Source organism: Aspergillus caelatus (genome assembly GCF_009193585.1).
Source record: "Aspergillus caelatus strain CBS 763.97 unplaced genomic scaffold BDV27scaffold_92, whole genome shotgun sequence".
In the NCBI taxonomy this organism is placed as follows: domain Eukaryota; kingdom Fungi; phylum Ascomycota; class Eurotiomycetes; order Eurotiales; family Aspergillaceae; genus Aspergillus; species Aspergillus caelatus.
The window spans coordinates 23,972-47,053 of NW_022475355.1; the positions used below are offsets into that span (position 1 = coordinate 23,972).

Below are 23,082 nucleotides of genomic sequence, written 5' to 3' on the forward strand. Positions count from 1 at the left end.
GGGTAAAGGGCTGGACTTAGCCCCTGCAACATGTGAAAGGATACTTGCATACTGAGATTTCTCGACTGGGAACTCTAACGATCCCCGAGGTCACGAGGTGAGTACATATCTCCGCCTGCAAGAGTGGCGGGCATATTGCGGACATTAGAAGTTCTATACCTCAATCCAAATGAATATGGAGGAAAAAATAACAGCGTCAATAGTATGCCATTAGCTCAATCCCCTTACATTCTCCCAAGTTCCAGATCTGTGAAATGTGACTTCTTTTCCTGCCACCAAGAAGAAATTATCTCTTCCACCTGAACTGCGTGCATGGTCCTTGCGCAAAATGCTCGGCTACTACCTCACTCTCCTCTAGAATTCCAAGCAATTTCGCAGAGGCTCAAGTTTTTGCCAGTGACTTGGTCTAATTTTGCCTGCCTGGTTGTCCTCACATACTGCATGGCCTCGAAAGCACATTCTTGTCCCCCCCTTGCGGGAGGTAGTGAACAACCTCTCGATTCGAATTGATGCAAGGAAGATGGTTGAAGTAACGTGGGGAATGTGACAATCTACAAATGTCGAACCAGACAATTCGACCGATTGGCCATCTGCAGCTCTTCCAGATAAGTAACTGCTGGTAAGGATCATATGTAACATACTGTGCAGGTTGCTAACGACAGGATTAACTGCAAGGCATCGTACGCCGTGACACTTGCCGAGGTCATGGTCACTCTTTTAATGATTGTGAAGGGCTTGGCCAATTGAACAGAAGATATGATTCAATATTGTGAGCCCAGGCTAGCCTGGATACCACGAAGTGCTCCTCGGGATGTCCATTTCTCTCCACCCGCAAAACGTGCTTTACAAAAAATGCCGCAGTGACACCTTAACATAGGCTAGTGATGCCTCAGCCCTGAAGACATGCTCAGTAGTATCCAGTAGCGTCTGGACCCTGCCCAAGAGATTCCAGGCTTCCACAATTGCCGGAGGGCCGGTTAGTTGAAACTGCACCGCTTTCTAACGTCTAATTATCGAATTCGAAGTCTCATGATGCCTTGTGGGACTGGTGGCGGAAAGCGCTGGTGGCATTTACACACAAATGATGCCCCTTGAGCTTGGTTAAAGTTATTATCACCCATAATGAAGGATGAAGGGCTATAAAAGGAACTTCATGGCCCTGTACGAAATCGAACAAGACAACAGCGCCGCCGGGAAGTCAAGCCAATTGCTGATAGGACTAAAATGCCGGTTGTTATTGCTCGCTCACTGCAGAAGGATGCCATCGCCTCAGCGCGGTCTGGCTCCTCAACAACTTCAGACGTTGAAAAGGACCCTGTCACCTTGACTATTAAGCCTACCACAGCCTCTGATCATTCAACGCTTGGCGATACCTCTGACGACCGCCGCTTTTGGTTTCAGCGGTCGAAAAGCTATGACCCAAATGCCATCGCAACCCAGCCATCAGTGTTCGATGATCCTGAACTTCTCTCTGAATATAGACCCCGACCAGAATGGGAGAACGTTCACCGCTTTGACCCATCAGCAAGATGGACCTGGGGTGAAGAGAATGTAAGTTGAATTCCAGTTCCATATGGAAAAGGATAGGTGTAGCCTGACCCTCTTGCAGAAAGCTGTCAGAAGGCTCGACATGCGAATCATGCTACTGGCATGCATGATGATGACAGCATTGGAGCTTGATCGCTCAAATATCCGTATGTGCCTGACCCGTTACATATAGGATTGGCATCCCCTAAAGAACTGTATCCACCCAGAGCAAGCCAACGCCGATAACTTCCTATCTGATCTTGGATTGTCTAGGAATGGTTAGCATACTCCAGCCCCCAGATGCGGTTTACTCAAACTGACTGATCGATTTAACTGCTTCAGACTATAACCTCGGAAATACCATGTTCAAGCTATTCTATCTCTCAAGCGAGATTCCTGCCCAGCTTATCGGCAAATATATTGGCGTCGATCGGTGGATCCCCATACAAATGACCTCGTGGTCGTTGGTGGCTCTCTGTCAGTTCTGGCTGCGCGATAGGACCTCGTTCCTTGTTTGTCGGGCCTTGATTGGGATATTCTCAGGAGGGTTTACGCCCACTGTAGGTGACTCTGGCTGCTGGTATATTTTTTAGATTCTCACTTACAGATGCAGATGATCCTATATCTCTCTTACTTCTATAAGCATCACGAGCTTTCTATCCGTCTAGGGTTCTGGTACTCTGCGCAGGCAGTCGCAGACGTTCTAGCAGGGCTTCTAGCGTATGGCATACTGCACCTACGCGGCTATGCTGGCCAAGCTGGTTGGCGCTGGCTTTTCTTAATCGAGGTTAGTCCATTCTCCTTTTGGGAAATGCTGCATGAAAATTGACTGATCTGTAGGGCTCCTTCACTTTGTTACTCGCCATTCTGTCTTTTCTTTTCCTACCACCGTCTGTGACTCAGACGGCGAGCTGGGCACGGGGCAAGAAGGGCTGGTTCACGGAGCGGTAATTTGCCCTGTGTTTGGACCTCGCGCCTGTGCAAGGACAAGACTAACTGTATGTGGCTGATAGGGAAGAAGTAATTCTGGTCAATCGGATTGTTCGCGAGGACCCAAGCAAGGGCTCTATGGGAAACAACGAACCCTTAACAGCCAAACTTGTGTGGCAGAGTTTCAAAGATTACGATCTGTGGCCACTCTACATGATTGGTCTTATATTCTTGGTGCCATACAGTTAGTATATCGCTCTCTATAGCACTTGTGCCCTTGTCATACAGTGTGGAACCCAACTAACTTAGATTGTCTGAACAGCAACGATTTCCCAATACTTTACGCTATTGATGACTGATTTTGGGTTCGGGGAGTTTAATGTCATCCTACTCGCCATTCCATGCAGTGTAAGTGGGCCAAACCCTATGCCACTATAGAGCTACCTGGTAATTTGCTGACCAATGGGCAGGTCATAGGGATTGTAACTAGAATCATTCTTACCTACGCCGCTGAGATCTTCGGGTCCCTTGCATGGATGGGAGCTGTGGCCCAAGCCTGGACCCTCCCAATGCTTATCTATATGAATGTAGTCGATTTCAGTCAGACCAAGAGATGGGTTGCATGGACGGTCCTCACCTTGATTCTTTCACTCCCTAGTCGTATGTTCGATAGCTTCACCCAATACCGTTTCTATCAGATCAAGACTAACAGCTATGTGTTCTTAGCCCATGCACTCCAAGCGGGATGGAACTCTCGCAACTCCAATAGCGTGCGGTCCCGGGCATTATCAGCGGCTATGTATAATATGTGCGTGCAGCTATCCGGGATAATCGCGTCGAATGTCTACCAAGATTGTGAGTGTGACGAGTCCGAAGCCATTCACCAGGGATATGGCGTTCGAATTCCTTGGCTAATTAGGCAACCATTCCAGGGGATGCTCCTCGCTATGTGCAGGGTAACCGAGTGCTTCTCGCTCTGGCCTGTACCAACATCGCTGTGTACGCCGCGACCAAGACCTACTATATACTGCGTAACCGTCACCGAGATCGGAAGTGGATGAGGATGACGGAGGAACAGAGAATTGACTACATCGCAACCACGAAGGATACGGGGAATAAGCGATTAGATTTCCGATTTGCGCATTAATTGGTTAAGACGAAGACTTGACTAATAGGAAACGTAATGGATGCTTGGCCTTGGAGACTAGAATGAATAAATTGTATGCATGCTTGATTGTTTTATGCTGTGGCAGTTCACCGATTCGGGCCATTGACGCAGATTAGTCAAACCCGCCAAGACTCCTGACCAAATATAGAAAGTGATCAGGCGTCCCACACGGAAATCACGTGTGACTGTCCCGCCACGACCCCAAGGGGCTTAGCGGGCAACCCCGTTTCTGGAATCCTCAAATCATTCGCTGCGGACGGCCAAAGGCTCACGTACTACTCCGTACTCCGACTACATTTGAGTTGACCTTCAACTTGTCCTGTCCTTTTGAATTTCCTTAAACTCGAAGTCCCCCTCCGCCTCCCCTTACATGGTGTCATTCCGCCTCCTGCGCCATTAGTACCACAACTAAGAACCTTTCTTTTTTTCACTTTTCTCCCTCCTCTTCCGTCATTCGAATTACCATATAGAAACCCAACCCGAAGACTTGGCGCAAACGTGGCCGCAGCAAGCAACAATCCCCTGGCGGTTTTGTTATTTATGAGCTGCAGGTCCCCGACCAAAATCTCCTAATCTACTCTTTCTCAAGAAAGTGGTAGATACTGATTCCGATCCTTATGCTTTGATTACTGTCCAATTCTCTCGTTTTTGTATAAGTTCTATGGAGGATATTGCGTCCGCCTCGGCATTCCCCTCGTTACTCTATCCGTCGACATAAAGCAACGCCAACCTCCGATTTGATTGAACAGCCCCTTGCCTTTGTCTTTTCCGGTTGGATCTCCTGCGCACAGGATCCAGTGGTTGAGTGAAGGTTTTTACTCTTTTCCTATTTTCTGTGTATTGCGGAAGATTGAGACATGGTGGCTTCAGATAGTTCGCACCTGTTGGGGCAGGAGGAGGTCAGGGACACCGAGCCGGTTCTCGACGCCCCCGATTCCGATGAGGAAATGACCACGAATCGACCCCCCATGCACCGGTCCGTTACGGACGGCCGGTCGCAACAACCGCTACTAAAAGATGAGCACCGGCGATTATCCAATGCCAGCTTCGGTAATGGTGCTGCTTCGGAAGGCAGGCCTATGCTGCATCACCATACACGAAGGCCGACGGTCAGGAGTAGTGGTACGGAACATAACGCAGAGCAGGATACTCGGCGAAAATACATCATTGCATCCGGTTTTCTCCTATTGAGCTTGGCGAGTTTCGTGATACAGACCGAGACTGCTGTATATATCGCGGGTGAACTGGGCTGGGATAAGCCCTACTGCATGCTGTAGGTTTCGCTGTTCAAAACTCCAATTTTTATTGTTTCCACACATGTGTTCAATGGCTGACGTCTGCATGACTGACTCGCAGTTACCTTACACACGGTTCGTGGTCCCTTCTCTGGCCAGTCCAACTCCTTATTCTTCGGTTGCAGAAGAGGAAACTCTCCTGGGACGCATTCTGGCGACGTCATGTCTTCCTCCTCCGAACGACTGCACAGATGGTCGAGTCTCAAGATATGCACGTAGCCTCCCGCCGTTCCCCGATTCCGTACATGCTCAAGACCACAGCATTCGTGACAATGTCCCTCACCGTTGCTGGTGGCTCATGGTACCTGGCTGTCAATATGACGACAGCGAGCGACTTGACCGCCATCTACAATTGCTCCGCCTTCTTTGCCTATGCGTTCTCCATCCCACTCCTCAAAGACAAACTTCGCTTCGATAAGGTATTTGCCGTAATTGTGGCCATTGTGGGCGTTCTCGTGGTGGCATATGGAGATAGAGACGAAGACAAGCATGCGGATGGCACCCCGGGTAAAGGAGAAGGTCAAGTAAACAATAGGCTCTTGGGCAATCTTGTCATCGGTATCGGTAGTATACTCTACGGTCTGTACGAGGTACTATATAAGAAGTACGCCTGCCCTCCGGAAGGCACCAGTCCCGGGCGCAGCATGATCTTCGCAAACACCTTCGGCAGTCTGATCGGATGCTTTACTCTATTCGTGCTCTGGATCCCCCTACCTGTCCTCCACATCCTAGGCTGGGAAACCTTCCGTTGGCCCACGGGAGAAACCGCCTGGATGCTCCTCATCTCCGTCTGTGCCAATGCCAGTAAGTCCCCATATATAATGAAACCCATCCCCCACCCTAGTAAACCCCCCAGTAAATCCAAAACCAACCCAAACCACAAAGAGAATACCAAGAAACAATTACATACAAAAACAGAAAAAGAAAAAACTGACCATGCATTTACTCCATCTAAACAGCCTTCTCGGGATCCTTCCTAGTCCTCATCTCCCTGACCTCCCCGGTTCTCTCCTCCGTCGCCTCTCTCCTCACCATCTTCCTTGTCGCCATCGTCGACTGGCTCCGAACAGGCCAACCCCTGTCCACATCCTCCATCATCGGCGGCGTCCTTATCATCGCAGCCTTCTTCCTCCTAAGCTGGAGTACCTACCGCGAAATGAACGAGGAGACGAAAAAGTGTCTCGAAAACGAACAAGTCGAATCCGATAGCGACGACTAGATTTCGTCCATGTCTCGTTAACCGGATATATCCGGTTATGTTTTGTTCGTTGACTGTTGTTTCGGATTTTCTTCCTTTTTGAAAAGCCCCAGTCTTCCTTTCTATACCTTGCCTTTACCTTCCTTTCTTCTTTATATGTTTATTACCATTCGTTGGCTGAGTTATATTATAGAATTGGTTACTGTCTTTTCCTTTATTTGTTACATGGCGGTGTTGATTAGAGTGTTCGAGGTTTCCCCTATCTTTTTGCTTTGTCAATGTACATTTTTACTTCCATTCTTTGTCTTGTACTTTTGTTTCCTTTCTTGTTTTTACTGGGATAAAGTGCTGTGTTCGGGGTATAGGAGTAGGGGAGTTTTGAAACTTCTCTCCCTCACGGGGGGTGCAAACCATGCAATATACATACTACTTCTACTAGTATACATTCGACGATTAGGTGCGAGGACGTCAATGCAAAGGCTCGGCAGACTCGATCAAGTTCGTTTGGTTTCTCTATACTAGGTACAAGAACAGGAAATGTAGGGCGCAGTGCACGCTGTCCTTAGATCCCTATATGACATGAACATCAAGGGCGATCTCCCAGAGATAAGAGGATGCTGTACATGGGCAGTAAGGAAGGTGTTTGAATAGATTAGGAAACAAGGGGGAAAGAGGTGAACAACGGTTTTACGTTTATCTGGGTCCAAGCTTGTCCAAGGCACGAGCACCCTGCTCTTGCCATTCTTGCTTGGTGACCCACATATCCTCCTTGTCGGCGATCTGAGAGATAGTTAGATGATCTGAACTTAAATTGTATATAAACATGGATAGGGTCCAGGCACTTACCAGATTGGCAAGGACAGCACCGCCCAGGAAGACCATGTGCCTCCGTCTTGGCGGATCCTCAATCCGCACCTTGAATTTCTGGACTAGAGTTAGCGTATATCTCCTGTAAAACATGTTTTTAAACATACGTTCAGCCTCTCCGGGTCTCCGTGCAGTACACGTGTGAGCCACAACTGCTTAAGCTCCTTCTCCAGTCGTGATGGCAGACCAGGGTACATGCTGCTTCCTCCACTGAGCACGATAGCCTTGTACAAGCTAGAGCGAACATCCACATCGGCGCCCTGGATGGTGTTGAAGAGCATTTCGGCGATACCGGGCTGATCCACGTCCACAAGGTGCGGCTGGAAGAGACACTCGGGGGCCTCAAAACGCTCACTTCCTACACGAATGACACGACCGTCGGGGAGAGTGTAGGACTCGACAAGAACAGTTGTGTCCTCCGAGAGCTTCTTGTCCAACTCTAAATCATAAGAAACGTAGCAAAGCTTCTCCTTAATCTGGCGCACTGTCTCGAAGTCGGCGGTACGGTTCAGGGCATAACCGCGGCGAAGGAGGAGGGCGATCATGTTACGGGTGACATCACGACCCGCGACATCCAATCGACGGATATGGTGGTTAAGGACGGTAGATTCGTATACCGGGATAATATGCGTAACACCATCACCGGAGTCGACGACCACACCGCTGCTAAGACCTAGTAGACCACATAAGCTGCTTGCGCTGCCACGTAAAGGAAAAACCTAGCACATACCCTGGGCGTATAGTGCAAGCACAGCTTGGATAGCGACGTATACACCACCGAAGTTATAGCCTTCCAGCATGACCTCGGCCATCTTCTCGCGGTTCTTTAAGGGGTTCATAGGGGGTTCGGTAAGGAGGATTTTGCGACCGGTGGGATCGATGCCCAGCTTCTCATAAAAGGTAAAATTCCATAGGTGTTGCATATCATCCCAGTTCTTCACTATTCCATTCTCCATCTATCCATTGGGCACAGATCAGCAACTTGGGGGCGTACAATCGGAAAGTGACAATGAGCCGCGGGGACGAGACGTACAGGATAGCTAATCTGAAGCATTGATCTAGCAGCGGCAGCTTCATCTCCGCACATGATATCCTTCACAACAATGTCGCCGGCCTGTTCCTCAGTTCGCAGTATGGGCCGCCCCACTATTGAGGGGAACTGGTGCTCGGGGAAGTTCTAATAAATAACAACAAAGTAAACAGATAGCTCTTTCAATATTGTAAAGACCGTGCAAGTGGAAGGCATACCTGCGCAGCATATCCGACCTTGAGGAAACCGGTTCCTCCGTCGAGCACTGGATGTACGGGTTAGTTGACGGGACGGGAGCACCAGGCAGTAGCTGTCAGGAGCGGAGGATGAAGCTTACCAATGGGCATGTCCGCCATGGTGTTGAATCCAAATCACAATAATAAATGCTTAAACAATTCCAGAGTAACAAACAAATGCGATCATAGGTATGTAGTCCAGGGGTGGGGAGAAACCTGGGGGGAGTAATAGAGATATGAGGGGAAGGGGAAAGAGCAACGTTATTGGGAATGCGTGGCTGACGGACTGGCGGTGCAAGTCAAGTCAGTCGTCACTGCTGCCCGTTCGTGGAATGCCTGGATGCCTGAACGCCCGATATCTCAGATCTGGGCACTGTTACTCCGTACTCCTCATCCTTTGGTTCCGAGACATACCAAGCCACTATCAATCACGATAAATAGACTGAGAATAATGATCTGTTCCGCATGGCTGATTTAGCAAAATGTTTTCTTCTTGGTTTGTGTACTGAGGGCCACATTGGGGGGTCAACATCCACCACTAGCCCCTTGCCACAATCCTCAAACGAATGATAGGATGGAGGCTGAAACTTCATGTATGAACGCTTAACATAGTATACGACGGATGTCTATAATCATGACCAGTCAGTGAAAACCAGTCACACGGTAAATGATTAGAACTACCCTGTCGCAGTTGTCCGCCCGGTATCGGGACCGCCCGGTTATCGATTATCGTTAAGAAGAACAACAGCATCTACTCCCTACTCGTAGCTCCTAACCTCTCATATCCGTCTCTACAACTTCAACTCACCCCCTGTAGTGGTGTATTTGACCACACACATCCTCGACTCTAGAGTCAATTGTATCGTCAAACATGACTCGTATCGGTTGGGTATGTTCAACCCAACAGCCCAACAACAACAACAACAACAACAACATTATTGACCTATACAAAATAGTATGGCCTAGGCTCCATGGGCCTAGCCATGGCCACCAATCTCCAAAGACACTTAGCAACCAAAAATGCCATGAATCTAATCTACTCGAACCGGACAATGGCACGCGGGGACCCTCTCAAAACCCTAGGTGCTACCCCAGAGACCAGCTTCGCCAAACTAGTCGGTCAATGCGGGATCATCTTCACCATGGTGCGTACAATCCCCCTTTCCACCCAAAACATTCACATTCTCTAAAGCTAACACGAAAAAAAAAAAGGTCTCCAATGACTCAGTCCTCCAACAACTAATCACATCCGCCATTGGATCGGGGCACTCTCTCCGCGACAAGATCTTCGTGGACTGCTCGACCGTCCACCCCGAAACGGTGGGTCTAACTGTCTCTAAGCTGAGAGAACAGCAAGCGTCTTTCCTAGCGGCACCTGTGTTCGGTGGCAATCCGATCGCGGTGGATGGAAAGCTCGTCTTTGCCATTGCCGGGCCGAAGAAGGCCTCGGAGGTGGTCAAGCCGTTGATTCAAGATGTTATGGGTCGCAAGGTTATTGATTGTGGTGAGGATGCGACTAAGTCTTCGCTTTTGAAAATTGCTGGGTATGAGCTACCTTCTACTCCATTATTTTAAATTTTTTTTTTTATTTTTCTTTTTTAATTTAACGCGCTAAGGGAGCAATGCTGATGAATATCAGTAATATCGTCACTGTTAATATGATGGAAGCTGTCGGAGAAGCTCAGGTTTTCGCCGAGCGTACTGGATTAGGCACTGGTCCGATGGAAGAGCTCATCAGCGAAGCTTTTGGCGCTGTGGCTGGTGGATATTCGAAGAGGTGGCGTACCTTGAAATCCCTGCTGATGTTTGTACATCATTGACCTGTTACAGATTGACAACTGGTGCGTATGCGCCGCCGCTGGAATCTCGGCCTGGATTTGGTGTGTCTCTTGCTATTAAGGATGCGAACCATGCATTTGCCATGGCTAAGGAGCATAATGTTGAGCTTCCCGGTCTGAAGGTTGCGCATGAGAACATGGTTGCTGCGAGGGAGTATGCTGGTGAGTGTCTGGACAGCAGCTCAATGTATGGCGTTCTGCGTCAGAAGGCGGGAATGACTTTCTGGAATGAAAAGAGTCGGAAGGAGTGAAGTTGAAATTGGCCATAAGAGGGATGGATTCATTAATGAGTTGGACAATAGATTAATTGTTGAGCGTGAATAAACGCAGAATATAGTTCTCTGGTTTTTATTACTACGATGTACAATGGACGGCAGACAAGCAGACAAGGCGGTATCAAATAAAACACAGTTCCATTTGGATTTGACTATCTATATTTTTGAAATCTAACTGCTGCTACAACAGTCTCTAGTCTATGATACCAGCTCTAGATCTACGTTCGGTGTTTCCGACAAATCGAGAGAATCCTAAGCCCGATCTTTCAGAACATCAAGCGGCTGAGGCGATCGTGTTCAGAAGTTCTATTGCTACGATGCTATATCCCGAATGTCAGTATGTTTACCATCTCTCCATACACTGTATAGCCAGCATGACTCGGACAACTTTTACCGCTTTTCAGGCAGTTGTAGGGCAAGTATCCGAGTGACATGGCAACATGGTAAAGGAGTCAAGGGTTAGAGACGAAAACCACGAAAAAAGAAACCCAACACCAAACGAAGGACGAAAGACAAGGAGATGCCTAGAGAATGTATAGAGGATGCTCTCAAATATGTATCATCCGCCTGAGCCTTTTTAGACCACAATTGGTCAAACATATATTTAACAAAATTCCACCCGATTATCTGTCTATACGGTGGCTGCCCAGCGAAGATTAACCCGTGGTGAAGATACGGTCATGGCTGGTTCTTAATTCTGGCTGTCTCAGCTAAGGACGGATACGCTTCCGCAAATGCTGAGCCGAGACTCCAATTGTTGAGGTTACGTAGATGCCTTTCGAAGACGGGGTTGATGATCAGGTCATCGTTATCCCCCGTCGACAAAAGACAATCAGTTTCCTCATATGGCCAATTGACTGAAAGTGTACGCGTAAAGGGTATAAACCAATTGTCAAATGGGTAGTCCTGGTGTGCCATCACTACGCGGTCGCGCATCCGCGGCCACGGCAGGTAGTCAATCCAGGCGGGGTGTGGTGTTAAAAGCTGTGATGGGCGCGGAGTCAGCCATTCCGGTACCCGATCATAATTTTCAGGCGTTGGATAGATCTGCCATCGCATAAGAAGGAACATGACATATAAGACAGCGACTTGCTCCGGAAGGGAAGAAATATCCGGAAAGGTGCGCAGAATATCAGTGAACACCTTTGATAACGGATGTGAGTAAGCGCCTCTTTCTGGATTGAGCAGGGAGGAGACACTGGGATAAGGAGGCCCCACTAGCTTTTGCTGGGGGACCCCTGAAGCTGCTTCGCGCTGTCGATGGTGGAGAAAGTCCAACAGGATGGCATCCAGCGTGCAGGTTGGTGCAATGTTTCGGATTGGCGTCATATAGGCGGGTAGAGATTGCTCCGCCATGGAGCCGTGGATCGGCGATGGGTAAGCTGGAGGAGCGTTCATTGGGGCAGCTCGGAAGTTCCCCGGCGAGCGGCGGAAGCCCTCCACTTTCGGAACTTGTTGGGATGCATCAAGTAGAAAGTTAAAGGCCATCCTTTCATCGCTCCCAAAATCTAATCCATGCGTTAGGTTATGCCGCTGATAGTCGAACGCAATGCGAAATGAAGCTGACGGCCCATTTGTGGCGCTTTCGCGCCGGATGGTGCCTAACAAAGGCGCCGAGTGTGTGGATGAGGGAGTTTCAATCCTCGCGGAAGCTTCAGAATAGGAATGGTCGACATTGCTTGGCTTGGTGTCACTAAAGTAACTGGTTCTTGAAAACGGTGGTGCTGTAGACAAAGGGGGGGCCGAATGCGTGCCCGAGGGAGCAGCTGCAGAGGCGGGAGGATCTGGAGACGCCTATTTAGCTCTAATGATCCCTGAGAAAATGGTGGGTAGTTTTACTGCACCAATGGCCAGACTTACTAGCACTAGACGCTTCGTGTTTTCCAACTAAAGGCTGAATGACATCCATGATCGCCTTCAACCCCTGTTTGATATCGCGGTTCTCGGCTTGAATTGCTTCATTTTGCTTCAGGGCCGCCTGAAGATCCAAAAATGGCTTCTGAGAAGACAGCTCGCGGACGCGGTGTTCCAGCGAATCGATATGAGCTTTGGTTCTCTCGCGAATTGCCCGTTGGGCCTGTCGGTCGTTGGCTCGTTTCTTCGCCAGCTGCTCGGGAGTGAGATTGGCTACGCCTCTTGCGGAACTACTATTCAACTTGCGTTTCCGCCCCGCCGGCCCGCCATTGTCTGGCGCCGGTGTTTCTGCATCTGCATCTGCGGGCGTCAACGCGGATGGCGTAGGAGAATCCTCCAGTTTCACATAATCCGTGTCTAAGTTGACCGGGTCGGTCGCGACTGGAGTCTCCCGGGTTCCCGAGGAAGAAGAGTCGAGGGCCGAGGAAGGGGCCACATCATTCAGAGGAGGCAGGCGATTGGCCATGACCTCCTTCTCAAGTGGTTATCGAAACGTAACGGCCATTCAAGACGGCCAGGAAATTTAGAGAGGGAGATTCCAGGAGAATACCTGGGTCAGCAAGAGCTCAAAAAGGTTCAGCATCGATGTCGTAAAACGAAATGAAATGATCGTGGTGTGACCGTGTGAGAGAAGAAGAACGATACTTTTTCAGCCGACGACGTTTCGGCATGACTACGAGTCTGGAACAAGTGGAGTCCCGCTGAACTCTATCGTTAGAACCCTTGTCGATGTCACCTCAAAAATGCCGGGAGGATTCTCAAGACAAATTAATTGTCGTAATTGATTTGATCTCTCCCGCTGAAGAGTGCCGGCAGTGGCGCTGCCGATCGATCGGGGCAATAAAAGAACTTCAGTGAGAAAACAACAACAACAACAAACAGACGAGCGGTTATGTATGTTATGTATGTATAAAACCAAGGGGTGGGAACATTCACATGACAATCCGCCAATTTTGCCTCCTTTATTTTACAATACCAAACGTATTAAATTGTATATGGCAGGGTCCTTAGCATTCCAATCCTGAAGCCAAAAGCTCGAACGGTCACCCCCTAACCCCGGTAACGCATCACAGACAATGCCCAATCTAGTAATATATCATGATGCCCCAAGACGTAGTCCGACGTAATACTAGGCAAATGATCGTATAGAGAAAGCCAAATATGAGAGATATACAGCACCGTAGATAAGACAAGCAATCATCAAAGAGCCCTTTTATACAGCAAAAAGCAGGAAAGCATCGAAGCGACAGCACCTCCACGTAAAACTCATCGGTAAAATCGTGTAAGACATAAAAAGCAAGAAAATGTTGGAATTGGATAATTTATTGGAGCATGTGGCCCATCTTCGAGATCTGTCGTGTTGTTTGCCACGTTAGCATTCCTCACATCGGAATCATTGGAGAGAAAACCGACCTTTGTCCGCAAGTAACCCTCGACTTCAGAACTCGTAATTCCCATCTTCCCGCCTGTTCGCCAGGCCAAGGGCACCATCGGTACTCTTTCCTTCACAACAACTTCCCGGTTCGGTCCCTCGACCGCTCGGATCTTGTCAGGGTTGTTTGTAAGTAGGCGGATTCCATGTGGGTTGGAATCGACACCTAGACCAAGATCTGCCAACATCGCTGTGGCAAGGCCATAGCTTCTGGCATCCGCGGGATGTCGAAGGAGTAAATTGGCTTCAACGGTATCCGATCCAAGGTCTTGAAGATTATACGCTTTAAGCTTTTCTCCTAGGCCGATCCCGCGGCCTTCCTGGCGGAGGTAAATGATCACGCCTCCAGATGCATTCGAAGGTACAGATAAATCTTGCTGGGACGCCACCTCATTCAAAGTTTCCATCGGGAGAGACATCAAGCGTGCCGCCTCGTCGAGCTGTTCACCACAATCACAGCGTGCGGACCATGCCGTTTCGCCGGTGTAACATTCCGAATGGATTCTAACCAGCGGCGCTTGGTTTGTGTTACTCTGCGCTAACTCTGGTGTCTGTGACGAAGTAGGGGCACCTGGGGTGCTCCGCTCTTGTCCACTAGAAGCGCTCTCGGTATTTGTGGAACTATCATACCAACTGCTCACTCGGCCGGGACGGAGGGTACCGATGTATGCCCCACGGATCATTCGGTCCATTTCCGTTTCCCCCGGACGGACTGCATCCAAACTTCGGGACCGAATATTGTTTCCGAATACAATTGCTAAATGCTCTTTGTTGTCTAAGTCATTGTGGTAGAGGTGAAGGAACATCTCCGCTCCATTGGTGGTTGGGATCCGTGCGCGAACAATACACTCAACATTTGGAAGGCAGGAGAGGAGCTTAGGGGGTTTAATGTGTGTGGGTTGTTGAGTCTGCTGAAGTAGTTGCGCTTGGTTTATCGTGCCACCTGGTGTCGCTGGAGGTGTGAAGGAAGGGGAGAGAAGAGAAGCGGGCACTGCGGGGGTAATATCGCCTCGGGTGTGCTCTGTGGCGTCAGTTTGATTTGCGGCATCACCACGGAGCTCGCCTATTCTGCTGTTCAATGACGTTGGAGCCACGGAGGTTGAGTCCAGAGGTATATCATCGACAGCTTGATGAGAGGAAGAGGCCTGCGCCGTGAATGTCGGCGAGGCATGAGATGGTAAGTTCGACATGGCAGAAACGAGTAATGCGATTGCGAAATCAGGTTAAGAAGAAGGGTGATTAAGCGACCATATACATATGATGGGGACGGAATTAATAGATAACAAAGCACGGTCAATGGTTAGTCAATGGTTAGAACACACGCATGCTCAGAAGATCGGACAATTGTACGGAGTATGATAACATTCCCATGCATATATCTCCCTCGGATCCGCGGGAATGACACAGCACTGGGCGGCGCATTGGGGCGGGGGTCTGCAGCATGTGGCTGACTCAGGTTTTCCATTAGTCAGGCCTTACGGGTAACATTAGTCAGGTGCCCGTCCAGGCTCTCGCCTCCAATGATATGATTGAACTATCAATCACTCTCCAGCTGATGACAGGAAATCCCCCATTTTTGCCTTGTCTCAAGTTTCTCTATCCAAAAGTCTCCTTTTCCCAAAAAATTTCCAATTGTCCCTTAATTCTATTGTTCCCCGATTTCAATGACTGCGGAACCCTTCCATCCCACACCTCACCGATAATTCAATTGACGATCGCACTTTATCGCAGAAATCCCATTCTTATCGCGGTTAGAAAATAGACCGAACTTTATACGGTAGAATGCTCTATTCGCTTCCATCTACACCGTACACCGTATACACTTATTACCTAACAGATTGTCATCTCTGGGTGATTTTACATTGAAATTTAGAAATCCGGCCTTAAGATCGGCGTCCTATTGGAACATGATACCCCCATCGGACTTATTTCGCAATAGAATCTGAATTATGATCTACTTGGCGTTGCCGACCTTTGATGGATCAAGCTTTTTGCTGGCCATTGTAAGGGAATCGATGCATGGAATGCTTGAGCTTAGCAAGTTAGCAAGTTAGCAAATTAGTCAATTTGGTCAAGACTATCTATTCCTTGGTAGTACTATACTATTCAAAGTTGGCCAACTCAACTGTCAATAGTGAGGACGCTTCTATTCCATTCCAGACTCTTTCCTTGAAATTGTATCAATTTAGTTCAAAGGGTATCATCATAATCACCAAATACTCAGGATTCCAATATGCAGTATTTGTTGTCGTGTTCGCTCTTCTTCGTCGCCGTCTTTTTTTTTTTTTTTTTATGTAGCCTTTCGCATTTCTCTGCTTCCTTTACTTTCCGGGAATGTCAAGGACAAACCTACGGTCCACTTCCATCTCCTTGTCATCTTCTTCGCCTTCAAACTTGAGACGGTAGGTGTCTTTTCTGGACCCCATCACCTCTGCCCGGTAAAAAGTCGTAGTATCCGGGTATCTCGCCAGAACTTGTTTTCCTACTGAAAAACTTGGTAATGTCGAGCCAACTTGCGGGATTGGGATCAAAGACGCAGCGGTGGTTTTGTAAACCGCTCCCTGCTCACCATTTTCATTCGGCTCAGGATCCTGTACATCATACCTTAAAAGGGGTATCGGTCAGTTCAGAGGTAAGGACGCCCGGGGTCGTCATGCCATACCGCTTCTTATGTCCATCTCCAGAAATCCCTTTGATGATGCACTGGATCCCCTCACCTTCGACCCCTTGCTTGTTCTTGTTGTGTTTGAAGACTACTTCGGCTCCAACCACCAAGTGTCCATTGCGCTCGGCAAGTGTACCCTTGGTGCCTTCCGTGCCTTCCTCCACTTTAACGTGAACATCTCGACTGTCACGGCTGTCACGAGCCTGGTTGCTGGACACGCTGGAGCCACGTTGGATGCCCCCCTTAATACGACCAGCTTTGTCCGGTAAAGAGGCACCCGAAGGCCCCGGCGAGTCAGTAGCTGACCCGTCCACGTCATTTCTCTTTTTACGAGATTTCCCAAGAGCAGCCGCACGGTTAAGTGGCGCCTCTGCTTCAGATGCCTGACGAAGTGCGGTCAGAAGGCCCAAGTTCTTGATCACATCACTCGGTTCATCTTGAAGAATGGCTCTCTCATCTTCACAAAGCTTGAGCATTTGCCGATATAGACTATCCAGCTGGTTATGCTCATGTAGACTCGGCTCTGTGGACGACAATTAGCATGTGATAGCTACTGAATATGATCTAGCAAGCCCACAGCGCAATAAACTGGTAAACAGCGTAATGAGTTGAGATGGTTGATGCTGCCATGATCCTTGATAGCCTGGCATCACCTGCGCACCAAGGGGCCCGGGTCATGATAGCGGAGACCCAGATATACTCTTTTCCCGAGGCAGTCGATGTAGAGGAAACAAAAACAGAGATAAGAGGAGAGATACTTACTCCCACCATCTTTGCCAACCTTCTCATTCAACGCAGATATCTGCTCGGCTAATGACTTCTGCTTATCGTTCTTCTCCTTTGCCTTTCGTAGATCCTGGAGGATCTTGTTCCACATATCAGTTTCCTCATTGGCCGCGAGACCATTGTCTCTAGGCAGCGGAGGGCCCCTAGGACGATTCCGTGACATCTTGGATGGTGCTGTACTGGGAGGTGCAACAGCAACTGGGCGCTGTTGCGGACCTTTACTGTTTCCGGATGAGGTTGCAAGCTCCCCGGTTCTAGCTTTCTCAATGGTCAAGGCCTCCCAGGAAAAAGCGGAGACAATCTCTTTGCGACGCGCACTTCGCGTGCCACGAGCCGCACCGTGGCGGAGATCGTGCGGGCGACTAAAGGAGCTCAGAGGCGAGCTTGGAGTCTTTTCAGTAGGGTGCTCGCCTGGCTCAAGCTGGCGCGGAGACGATAATGGTTCCCCGACCTGGCGGCTATCGCTGGCGGAGTTCCCATCGCGGTTAAGCGGTAAGCGCTTTGCTGGCCAATGCACGCCGTCATTGGTGCTCCCCATTTTAGTCACGGGAACGCTTCCGGTCATCCTAATTGGGTATAGTAATTAGTATTATGGATGGAGGGGCAGAACTGGAAGGGAAAGTGGGTTGACTTCTTGGAAAGACGGGACTTGGAGAGGGAAGGAGAAAGTTTTAAAACAAGAGAAAAGACTCAATTTTTTTCCCCTTCTTCTTCTTTCTCTTTCAAACACCTTTGAGTGAATCATCAGACCCTTTGGGGTGCTCTTGCCTAATCTCATCTCCTGTGTTTACTTCTTGACCCTCTGGCATTCACTCAATCCTTCCTGTTACGTCACGCTCTACAAAATGCAGGTGCCTTTGCTTCGACTCCAATGTGGTATGATTTCTTTGGAATTTGGCCTGTCTATACCCTCCTTTTCATGAATACTAATCACAGCGCACACGTACAGGTGTCAACAGTTATGATTGGGGTACATAGAACCCTACGAACATCCCGAATCTATAAGTTGCTGAGTATTGTCTTAGGCAAGATTGGTCAGGAGTCGGCAGCTGCCCGCTATGCAGCTACAACGGCTGCGCCAGACTTCGCTATAGAATCAGAGAAACCCTATGCAGAGGTCAATTCTAGACTACTTACCGATCACAAGCAATCGCTAACTTCCATCAATAGTTATGGATGGGCACGCATCCTTCTCTCCCTTCGAAAGACGTCGAGACTCAGCGAACCCTCCTCGATATGGTCCAGGACAACCAAGCTTTGCTATCCAAGGAGGTTAGCGAAAAATATGGTGGAAAACTGCCATTCCTCTTCAAGGTGCTTTCTGTCAACAAAGCCCTCAGTATTCAAGCGCACCCGAACAAGAAGCTTGCAGAGAAGCTCCATGCCAAAGATCCTCGCAATTACCCAGGTACATTATGGAGCCCACGCATAAAGATGGCTAATTATACTCCGGGTTTACTAACGTGGTCTTGGCAGATGACAACCACAAGCCCGAGATGACCATCGCAATCACCCCGTTCGAAGGACTTTGCGGTTTCCGCCCCTTAGCGGAGATCTCCCATTTTCTCAATGCCGTGGCGCCCCTCCGTCAGTTGATTGGAACAGATACAGTCGACCAATTCCTGGGCGCAGTCAAGGGCTCCGAGGGTTCGGAGGATCCCACTGTCATGCAGAAAAACAAGGATGCATTGAGGACCGTGTTCACGGCGCTGATGAACTCATCGTCCGAGAACATCGAGGCAGCCACAAAGGAGCTCACTGCTGCGGCCCAAAACTCCCCGGAAACATTTGGCACCTCTGCTAGCACCCCCGAGACAAATCCCAGTAACCCAGCGGAATTGGCTGCTGTCATCACACGTCTCAACGGGCAGTTCCCTAACGATATCGGTTTGTTTGTGTTCTTCTTCCTCAACTTCGTCAAGCTTGCGCCGGGAGAGGCCATGTTTTTGAAGGCGGACGACATTCATGCCTACGTGTCCGGCGACATCATCGAGTGCATGGCGTCTTCCGACAACGTCGTGCGAGCTGGCTTCACACCCAAGTTCAAGGATGTGGATACGCTGACCGACATGCTGACATACTCCTATGCTCCAATTGAGGAACAGAAGCTAGAACCCAAGGAATACCCGTACGTAATTTTGAATGCGTCCGCATACTCAAGCGCCTCCTCATCCATGCTCTATGACCCCCCAATTGAGGAATTTAGTGTGGTAAAGACCGATCTCAAGCGAGCTGGCGCCAAGGCTACTTTCGACGCGCTGGGAGGACCTAGCATCCTAATTTGCACCGGAGGCACCGGAAAGATCACCGTCGGCCATAAGACAGAGGCAGTGAAGGAGGGCTATGTCTTCTTTGTCGGTGCCGATGCCGAGTGTATCATTGAGAGCACTGGTTCTGGAAGTGATGAGGAAAAGGTGTTTACGACCTTCAAGGCATTCTGTGATCTGACCGGTAAGGAAGACATGGTGAACGGCCACTAAACTATTTACTTAACAGCAACGAATGAATGTAAAAATAATTACAGCAATATGACTTGTAATACTTTCCCTTGAATCTCTTATCATCTTGCCTTGTAGCTCACTCGGCCCGCAACAGCCGAGGTAAGCTGGTTAACATCACATACCCTTTTCAAGATCTACTTCCAGCTGCGGGGAATTCAGGCCATCCATCCATCCATAGCTTAATCTTTCAGCTCCGGCATTTCACTCACCTCTCGATTCCCCTTCCTTCTGCACAACCATTTCAATTCTTTTCGCTTTCCCTTAACACCCCCCCTCACATATCAAGCTCCACACCCCTCCTACCACAATGACCTCCACCTCAATCTCCCTCTGGGAGAGAGTAGACCTCATGCATGCTCAATTAACCGTTTTGGGCACAGCTCTTTATAGCGCCGTCACAGGTATCTTCCGAGGCAAAAGCGGCGCATCAGGATATGGGCTCCACGTCGGCAACGCAGCGTTGAGAAAATTGTGTAATAGACTGAGCGCAGAACAGTTCCAGTACATAATCCCCTACCCTGGAAAGGCATACCTCGATCGGGACTAACAAGTTAAATAAAAAAAAAAAGATACATGAATGGCCCCACAAGGTCCGTCTACGAGACAGGCCTGCAGAAAAAGGGACTCCAGCCCGAGACAGTCCCTCTCAACCACGGTGCACAAGGCCACTGGATCGGAAACAAGAATGCCAAAAATGTGGTCATTTATTACCATGGTATATTACATTTACTCTTTCGTACCTTTGTAACACAACAGCATGTCTAAGCTATGCTATGCGACCCCCAGAAGAAATCGGTATATGAATGTGAAGTAGTAGTACACTACTAATGCACCCAAACAGGCGGCGGATTCGCCGTGCCCTGCGCAGCGGGCCATATCTCCTTCTACGGCGACTTGGTCAACACCTTCAACGCAGAAGGCCACGACGTAGCCTTCTTCATAATAACCTACAGCCTCACCCCGCACGCCGTCTACCCAACTCAGCTCCGGCAGGCTGTGGAAGCCCTCCGCTACATCCTCACCGAGACAAACCGTGACCCAGCCAACGTGGTCATCGCCGGCGACTCCGCAGGTGGAAACCTAGCCCTAGCCGTCCTCCTGCATCTGTCACACCCGCATCCAGAGATCGAGCCTCTGTGCGACGTAGCACCCTTGGCGGGGTTGTTTGCCTTCGCGCCGTGGGTGAGTTTCGTCCATGAGGGCACCTCCATGCAGGATAATCAGTATAAGGATATGATTGGGCGGGAGATTTTGGATCGGTGGTCGCGCATGTATTTGGGCGCGGATGGGAGGGAGGGCGATGCGTGGAGTGAGCCTAATCGGGCACCGATTGAATGGTGGAGGAATGCGAAGGTGAAGGAGGTCTTGATTTTGGCAGGGAAGGATGAGATCTTGTTCGATCCGATTGATGCCTTTGTGAAGAAGTTTCAGGTAAATATTCTTTCTTTCCTTTGTTTCCCCGGGTGGTATTTTCTCGGTTCGTGAGGCTAGGGGATCTTGATTGCTAACGGGGTCGGGATTCGGTTTAGTCGGTTGTACCGAACACGACATATCTGGTAGGGCATGGGGAAACTCATGTTGCACCGGTTTACAGCGCTGGTTTTATTGGAAAGGAGACCCAGCAGGGGAACGGATTGAAGGAGTGGTTGCGGTCTCGTCTCTAGGGCGTTAGCTGAGCAGCCATCATCCTGGTATCTATATACATTTGAATATCTAGCCTCGTAGATCTGCGGGTCAGAAGCGGGAGGGGAACACTCAGAGCGCATGCACTACACCAAACATGTTTGAGTATTAATGTCTATCATGAAATCAGATTTCCACAACTGGGACGATAGCAAATGGAATAAAGGCAATCGCCGATAATACCTGGCACAATAAAATAGCTACGCCGTCGTATAAATCATCAAAGTAACAAAACACCGGATCGAACAAGGCGCATGAAGAAGAAAAGTGAAAATCGAGTATGGGAGAGAGAAAAATAGGGTGGGGAGAGGTAAAGGGGGATCTAAGAGGACACTCTCGGCGCATACTTCGCGGCAGCGGTATCGAAGAACGCACTCTTCTTTTGAATATCAACCAACAGAGCATGCGACGACTGCGCGTTCTGTAGACGTCTGTGACCAAAGATATATCCGTTAGCAAGATTCAAGACATCGCGGCAAAAGCCCAAAGAGCAATGTTATACGTACGACTCCAGCTCCTCAGTCGGCTTGCCGGCCAACACATTCAGCACAATGCTGTTGGCAATGAGCTCCGCGTCCTCGGGATACTTCTCAAGAGCTGCCGTCAACGCAGCTTCAGCTTCTGGCAACCGGCCGAGGTGGATTTCAGCCACGGCCTGGCCAACAATGGAGAGCGGGGCAGATGTACTGGGGCCAGCGGCGAGTTCTTCATAGACGTAGAAAGCAGACTGGTACTTTTCGCCGCCCTAGAGATAGATAAAACCAACCCGTTAGCTAGCCATCTCTTGAAAGAAGCAATACCAAAGTAACGTGAATACATACAACTCTCAAACCAACCCACGACTCGGCCAAATTAACAAGCAGGGAATCCTGAGCCCATCGCTTGGCAGTCTGCACCTCCTTCAGGGCGAGATCGGAGCGATTCTGCTGAAGATGGATCTGAACGATCAATGCAACACTATACATATCCCAAAAAAAAAAAGCCATGAAATTAGCATTGTCCTCCAACCAGAGACCAAAGCGACTTCAAAACATACGCTTCCAGATTGCCTTGGTGCTTCGCCAACAAAGCCAGAGCCTCCTCGCTCAATCCCTGCGCCTGCAGCACTGTTCCACCTAGGACCTGTACGGTACCATTATCGGGGTAGTTCTCCGCCAGATCCTGTGCGAGCTTCAGGGCAGACTCGCTGTCGCCGGCTGTTTGCTGCGCCAATGCCTTCGCTGCCGCAAGGTCGGGGGTGTCTTCTTCGCCGTCAACGTCGGCGAGAACTTGGTTGGTCTGTCCCAAGGCAATTCTGGCGCGAAGCTGTAGAACGCGAGCAGGAAGGTGGTTTTCAGAGGATAGGGCTGATGTGTCGAAGTCGACCACCTCCTGGTACTGGCCTTGGTGAAAGGCATTGTGAACGTTGATAAGTTCTGTGGGGAGAGGAGTATGAGTTGGAAGGCACTTTACTCATTTTTTGGGTGTACAACCGCGAACACTTACCACCTTCTGCCGAGAATGGATCCATGGCGTAGTATAATTGCAAAAAGAATTGCCAATTGTATTTATTTACTGTGTGTCGTATACAGCGTATGGTTGATGGAACGGAAGGCGGAGGCCGGAAAGTCGTCACGTTGCCTTTCCTAGGGCGGTGACGGTATCAGTCAATCAACTTATCATTTACCGCAGCCCAGCATTTCGCCCTACTAGTACATACTACGGGAGTAAATGCCTAACAAGATGATAAATATCTAC

General features: G+C 49.3%; 10 protein-coding genes across 10 annotated transcripts; 5 read left to right on the forward strand and 5 right to left on the reverse strand.

Annotated features, from left to right (window-relative positions):
* The first annotated feature begins 1,200 nt into the window (after window positions 1–1,200).
* On the forward strand, window positions 1,201–3,714 carry BDV27DRAFT_128608 (putative MFS transporter). Its single transcript, XM_032067014.1, has 11 exons — window positions 1,201–1,551; window positions 1,610–1,694; window positions 1,755–1,805; window positions 1,870–2,087; window positions 2,141–2,314; window positions 2,368–2,474; window positions 2,541–2,701; window positions 2,780–2,865; window positions 2,928–3,117; window positions 3,184–3,312; window positions 3,390–3,714. Exons 1-11 carry the CDS (start codon window positions 1,225–1,227, stop codon window positions 3,602–3,604), a joined length of 1,743 nt encoding a protein of 580 aa, XP_031927387.1. The 5' UTR covers window positions 1,201–1,224; the 3' UTR covers window positions 3,605–3,714.
* A 211-nt stretch (window positions 3,715–3,925) lies between these two features.
* Window positions 3,926–6,604, forward strand: BDV27DRAFT_128609 (DMT family transporter). Its single transcript, XM_032067015.1, has 3 exons — window positions 3,926–4,898; window positions 4,982–5,724; window positions 5,880–6,604. Exons 1-3 carry the CDS (start codon window positions 4,483–4,485, stop codon window positions 6,137–6,139), a joined length of 1,419 nt encoding a protein of 472 aa, XP_031927388.1. The 5' UTR covers window positions 3,926–4,482; the 3' UTR covers window positions 6,140–6,604.
* Window positions 6,605–6,725: 121 nt separating this feature from the next.
* On the reverse strand, window positions 6,726–8,746 carry BDV27DRAFT_115604 (actin-related protein 2). The gene is made up of 7 exons (XM_032064650.1): window positions 8,353–8,746; window positions 8,234–8,280; window positions 8,019–8,162; window positions 7,716–7,941; window positions 7,093–7,658; window positions 6,965–7,042; window positions 6,726–6,898 (listed from the first exon to the last, which is right to left on the reverse strand). The coding sequence occupies exons 1-7, from the start codon at window positions 8,369–8,371 to the stop codon at window positions 6,812–6,814; spliced, it is 1,167 nt and encodes a 388-aa protein (XP_031927389.1). The 5' UTR covers window positions 8,372–8,746; the 3' UTR covers window positions 6,726–6,811.
* A 289-nt stretch (window positions 8,747–9,035) lies between these two features.
* On the forward strand, window positions 9,036–10,519 carry BDV27DRAFT_115615 (NAD(P)-dependent oxidoreductase). The gene is made up of 5 exons (XM_032064651.1): window positions 9,036–9,140; window positions 9,208–9,396; window positions 9,464–9,795; window positions 9,891–10,028; window positions 10,082–10,519. The coding sequence occupies exons 1-5, from the start codon at window positions 9,123–9,125 to the stop codon at window positions 10,338–10,340; spliced, it is 936 nt and encodes a 311-aa protein (XP_031927390.1). The 5' UTR covers window positions 9,036–9,122; the 3' UTR covers window positions 10,341–10,519.
* Window positions 10,520–10,544: 25 nt separating this feature from the next.
* On the reverse strand, window positions 10,545–12,948 carry BDV27DRAFT_128614 (bZIP transcription factor). The gene is made up of 2 exons (XM_032067016.1): window positions 12,225–12,948; window positions 10,545–12,148 (listed from the first exon to the last, which is right to left on the reverse strand). Exons 1-2 carry the CDS (start codon window positions 12,742–12,744, stop codon window positions 11,043–11,045), a joined length of 1,626 nt encoding a protein of 541 aa, XP_031927391.1. The 5' UTR covers window positions 12,745–12,948; the 3' UTR covers window positions 10,545–11,042.
* A 182-nt stretch (window positions 12,949–13,130) lies between these two features.
* On the reverse strand, window positions 13,131–15,167 carry BDV27DRAFT_115639 (GTP cyclohydrolase II). Its single transcript, XM_032064652.1, has 2 exons — window positions 13,692–15,167; window positions 13,131–13,630 (listed from the first exon to the last, which is right to left on the reverse strand). The coding sequence occupies exons 1-2, from the start codon at window positions 14,898–14,900 to the stop codon at window positions 13,601–13,603; spliced, it is 1,239 nt and encodes a 412-aa protein (XP_031927392.1). The 5' UTR covers window positions 14,901–15,167; the 3' UTR covers window positions 13,131–13,600.
* Window positions 15,168–15,985: 818 nt separating this feature from the next.
* Window positions 15,986–17,570, reverse strand: BDV27DRAFT_128617 (SAGA-associated factor 29 family protein). Its single transcript, XM_032067017.1, has 3 exons — window positions 17,138–17,570; window positions 16,373–16,898; window positions 15,986–16,314 (listed from the first exon to the last, which is right to left on the reverse strand). Exons 1-3 carry the CDS (start codon window positions 17,322–17,324, stop codon window positions 16,032–16,034), a joined length of 996 nt encoding a protein of 331 aa, XP_031927393.1. The 5' UTR covers window positions 17,325–17,570; the 3' UTR covers window positions 15,986–16,031.
* A 229-nt stretch (window positions 17,571–17,799) lies between these two features.
* On the forward strand, window positions 17,800–19,714 carry pmi1 (mannose-6-phosphate isomerase pmi1). The gene is made up of 5 exons (XM_032067018.1): window positions 17,800–18,037; window positions 18,111–18,131; window positions 18,187–18,278; window positions 18,332–18,569; window positions 18,638–19,714. Exons 1-5 carry the CDS (start codon window positions 18,007–18,009, stop codon window positions 19,639–19,641), a joined length of 1,386 nt encoding a protein of 461 aa, XP_031927394.1. The 5' UTR covers window positions 17,800–18,006; the 3' UTR covers window positions 19,642–19,714.
* A 255-nt stretch (window positions 19,715–19,969) lies between these two features.
* On the forward strand, window positions 19,970–21,450 carry BDV27DRAFT_145389 (putative 6-hexanolactone hydrolase; the record flags this gene model as incomplete). Its single annotated transcript, XM_032070402.1, has 5 exons — window positions 19,970–20,163; window positions 20,232–20,377; window positions 20,504–21,086; window positions 21,223–21,329; window positions 21,401–21,450. 5 exons carry the CDS (start codon window positions 19,970–19,972, stop codon window positions 21,448–21,450), a joined length of 1,080 nt encoding a protein of 359 aa, XP_031927395.1.
* Window positions 21,441–22,942, reverse strand: BDV27DRAFT_115681 (putative Coatomer subunit epsilon). Its single transcript, XM_032064653.1, has 5 exons — window positions 22,831–22,942; window positions 22,382–22,760; window positions 22,167–22,302; window positions 21,852–22,090; window positions 21,441–21,776 (listed from the first exon to the last, which is right to left on the reverse strand). The coding sequence occupies exons 1-5, from the start codon at window positions 22,853–22,855 to the stop codon at window positions 21,668–21,670; spliced, it is 888 nt and encodes a 295-aa protein (XP_031927396.1). The 5' UTR covers window positions 22,856–22,942; the 3' UTR covers window positions 21,441–21,667.
* Between the last annotated feature and the right edge of the window lie 140 nt (window positions 22,943–23,082).

What these genes read in the sequence shown, in the direction of transcription:
- BDV27DRAFT_115681 (XM_032064653.1), bottom strand. Translation starts at nt 22,855, where the DNA reads ATGGATCCATTCTCGGCAGAAGGTG. An exon ending in CACCAAGGCAATCTGGAAGC is followed by an intron (nt 22,303 to 22,381) that starts GTATGTTTTGAA and finishes GGATATGTATAG; the next exon opens with TGTTGCATTGATCGTTCAGA. An exon ending in CGTGGGTTGGTTTGAGAGTT is followed by an intron (nt 22,091 to 22,166) that starts GTATGTATTCAC and finishes ATCTATCTCTAG; the next exon opens with GGCGGCGAAAAGTACCAGTC.
- BDV27DRAFT_115639 (XM_032064652.1), bottom strand. Translation starts at nt 14,900, where the DNA reads ATGTCGAACTTACCATCTCATGCCTCGCCGACATTCACGGCGCAGGCC. An exon ending in AGGGTTACTTGCGGACAAAG is followed by an intron (nt 13,631 to 13,691) that starts GTCGGTTTTCTC and finishes ACAACACGACAG; the next exon opens with ATCTCGAAGATGGGCCACAT.
- pmi1 (XM_032067018.1), top strand. Translation starts at nt 18,007, where the DNA reads ATGCAGGTGCCTTTGCTTCGACTCCAATGTG. An exon ending in TGTCAACAGTTATGATTGGG is followed by an intron (nt 18,132 to 18,186) that starts GTACATAGAACC and finishes GTATTGTCTTAG; the next exon opens with GCAAGATTGGTCAGGAGTCG. An exon ending in AGATCCTCGCAATTACCCAG is followed by an intron (nt 18,570 to 18,637) that starts GTACATTATGGA and finishes TGGTCTTGGCAG; the next exon opens with ATGACAACCACAAGCCCGAG.
- BDV27DRAFT_115604 (XM_032064650.1), bottom strand. An exon ending in GAGACCCGGAGAGGCTGAAC is followed by an intron (nt 7,043 to 7,092) that starts GTATGTTTAAAA and finishes ACTCTAGTCCAG; the next exon opens with AAATTCAAGGTGCGGATTGA. An exon ending in GTGCTGTCCTTGCCAATCTG is followed by an intron (nt 6,899 to 6,964) that starts GTAAGTGCCTGG and finishes ACTATCTCTCAG; the next exon opens with ATCGCCGACAAGGAGGATAT.
- BDV27DRAFT_128617 (XM_032067017.1), bottom strand. Translation starts at nt 17,324, where the DNA reads ATGTCACGGAATCGTCCTAGGGGCCCTCCGCTGCCTAGAGACAATGGT. An exon ending in GGTTGGCAAAGATGGTGGGA is followed by an intron (nt 16,899 to 17,137) that starts GTAAGTATCTCT and finishes TGTCGTCCACAG; the next exon opens with AGCCGAGTCTACATGAGCAT. An exon ending in GGAGATGGACATAAGAAGCG is followed by an intron (nt 16,315 to 16,372) that starts GTATGGCATGAC and finishes ACCCCTTTTAAG; the next exon opens with GTATGATGTACAGGATCCTG.
- BDV27DRAFT_115615 (XM_032064651.1), top strand. An exon ending in TCGCTTTTGAAAATTGCTGG is followed by an intron (nt 9,796 to 9,890) that starts GTATGAGCTACC and finishes GATGAATATCAG; the next exon opens with TAATATCGTCACTGTTAATA. An exon ending in GCTGGTGGATATTCGAAGAG is followed by an intron (nt 10,029 to 10,081) that starts GTGGCGTACCTT and finishes GACCTGTTACAG; the next exon opens with ATTGACAACTGGTGCGTATG.
- BDV27DRAFT_128608 (XM_032067014.1), top strand. Translation starts at nt 1,225, where the DNA reads ATGCCGGTTGTTATTGCTCGCTCACTGCAGAAGGATGCCATCGCCTCA. An exon ending in TACTCGCCATTCCATGCAGT is followed by an intron (nt 2,866 to 2,927) that starts GTAAGTGGGCCA and finishes ACCAATGGGCAG; the next exon opens with GTCATAGGGATTGTAACTAG. An exon ending in GATTCTTTCACTCCCTAGTC is followed by an intron (nt 3,118 to 3,183) that starts GTATGTTCGATA and finishes ATGTGTTCTTAG; the next exon opens with CCCATGCACTCCAAGCGGGA.
- BDV27DRAFT_128609 (XM_032067015.1), top strand. Translation starts at nt 4,483, where the DNA reads ATGGTGGCTTCAGATAGTTCGCACCTGTTGGGGCAGGAGGAGGTCAGG. An exon ending in GATAAGCCCTACTGCATGCT is followed by an intron (nt 4,899 to 4,981) that starts GTAGGTTTCGCT and finishes ACTGACTCGCAG; the next exon opens with TTACCTTACACACGGTTCGT. An exon ending in CTCCGTCTGTGCCAATGCCA is followed by an intron (nt 5,725 to 5,879) that starts GTAAGTCCCCAT and finishes CCATCTAAACAG; the next exon opens with CCTTCTCGGGATCCTTCCTA.
- BDV27DRAFT_128614 (XM_032067016.1), bottom strand. Translation starts at nt 12,744, where the DNA reads ATGGCCAATCGCCTGCCTCCTCTGAATGATGTGGCCCCTTCCTCGGCC. An exon ending in ACACGAAGCGTCTAGTGCTA is followed by an intron (nt 12,149 to 12,224) that starts GTAAGTCTGGCC and finishes AGGCGTCTCCAG; the next exon opens with ATCCTCCCGCCTCTGCAGCT.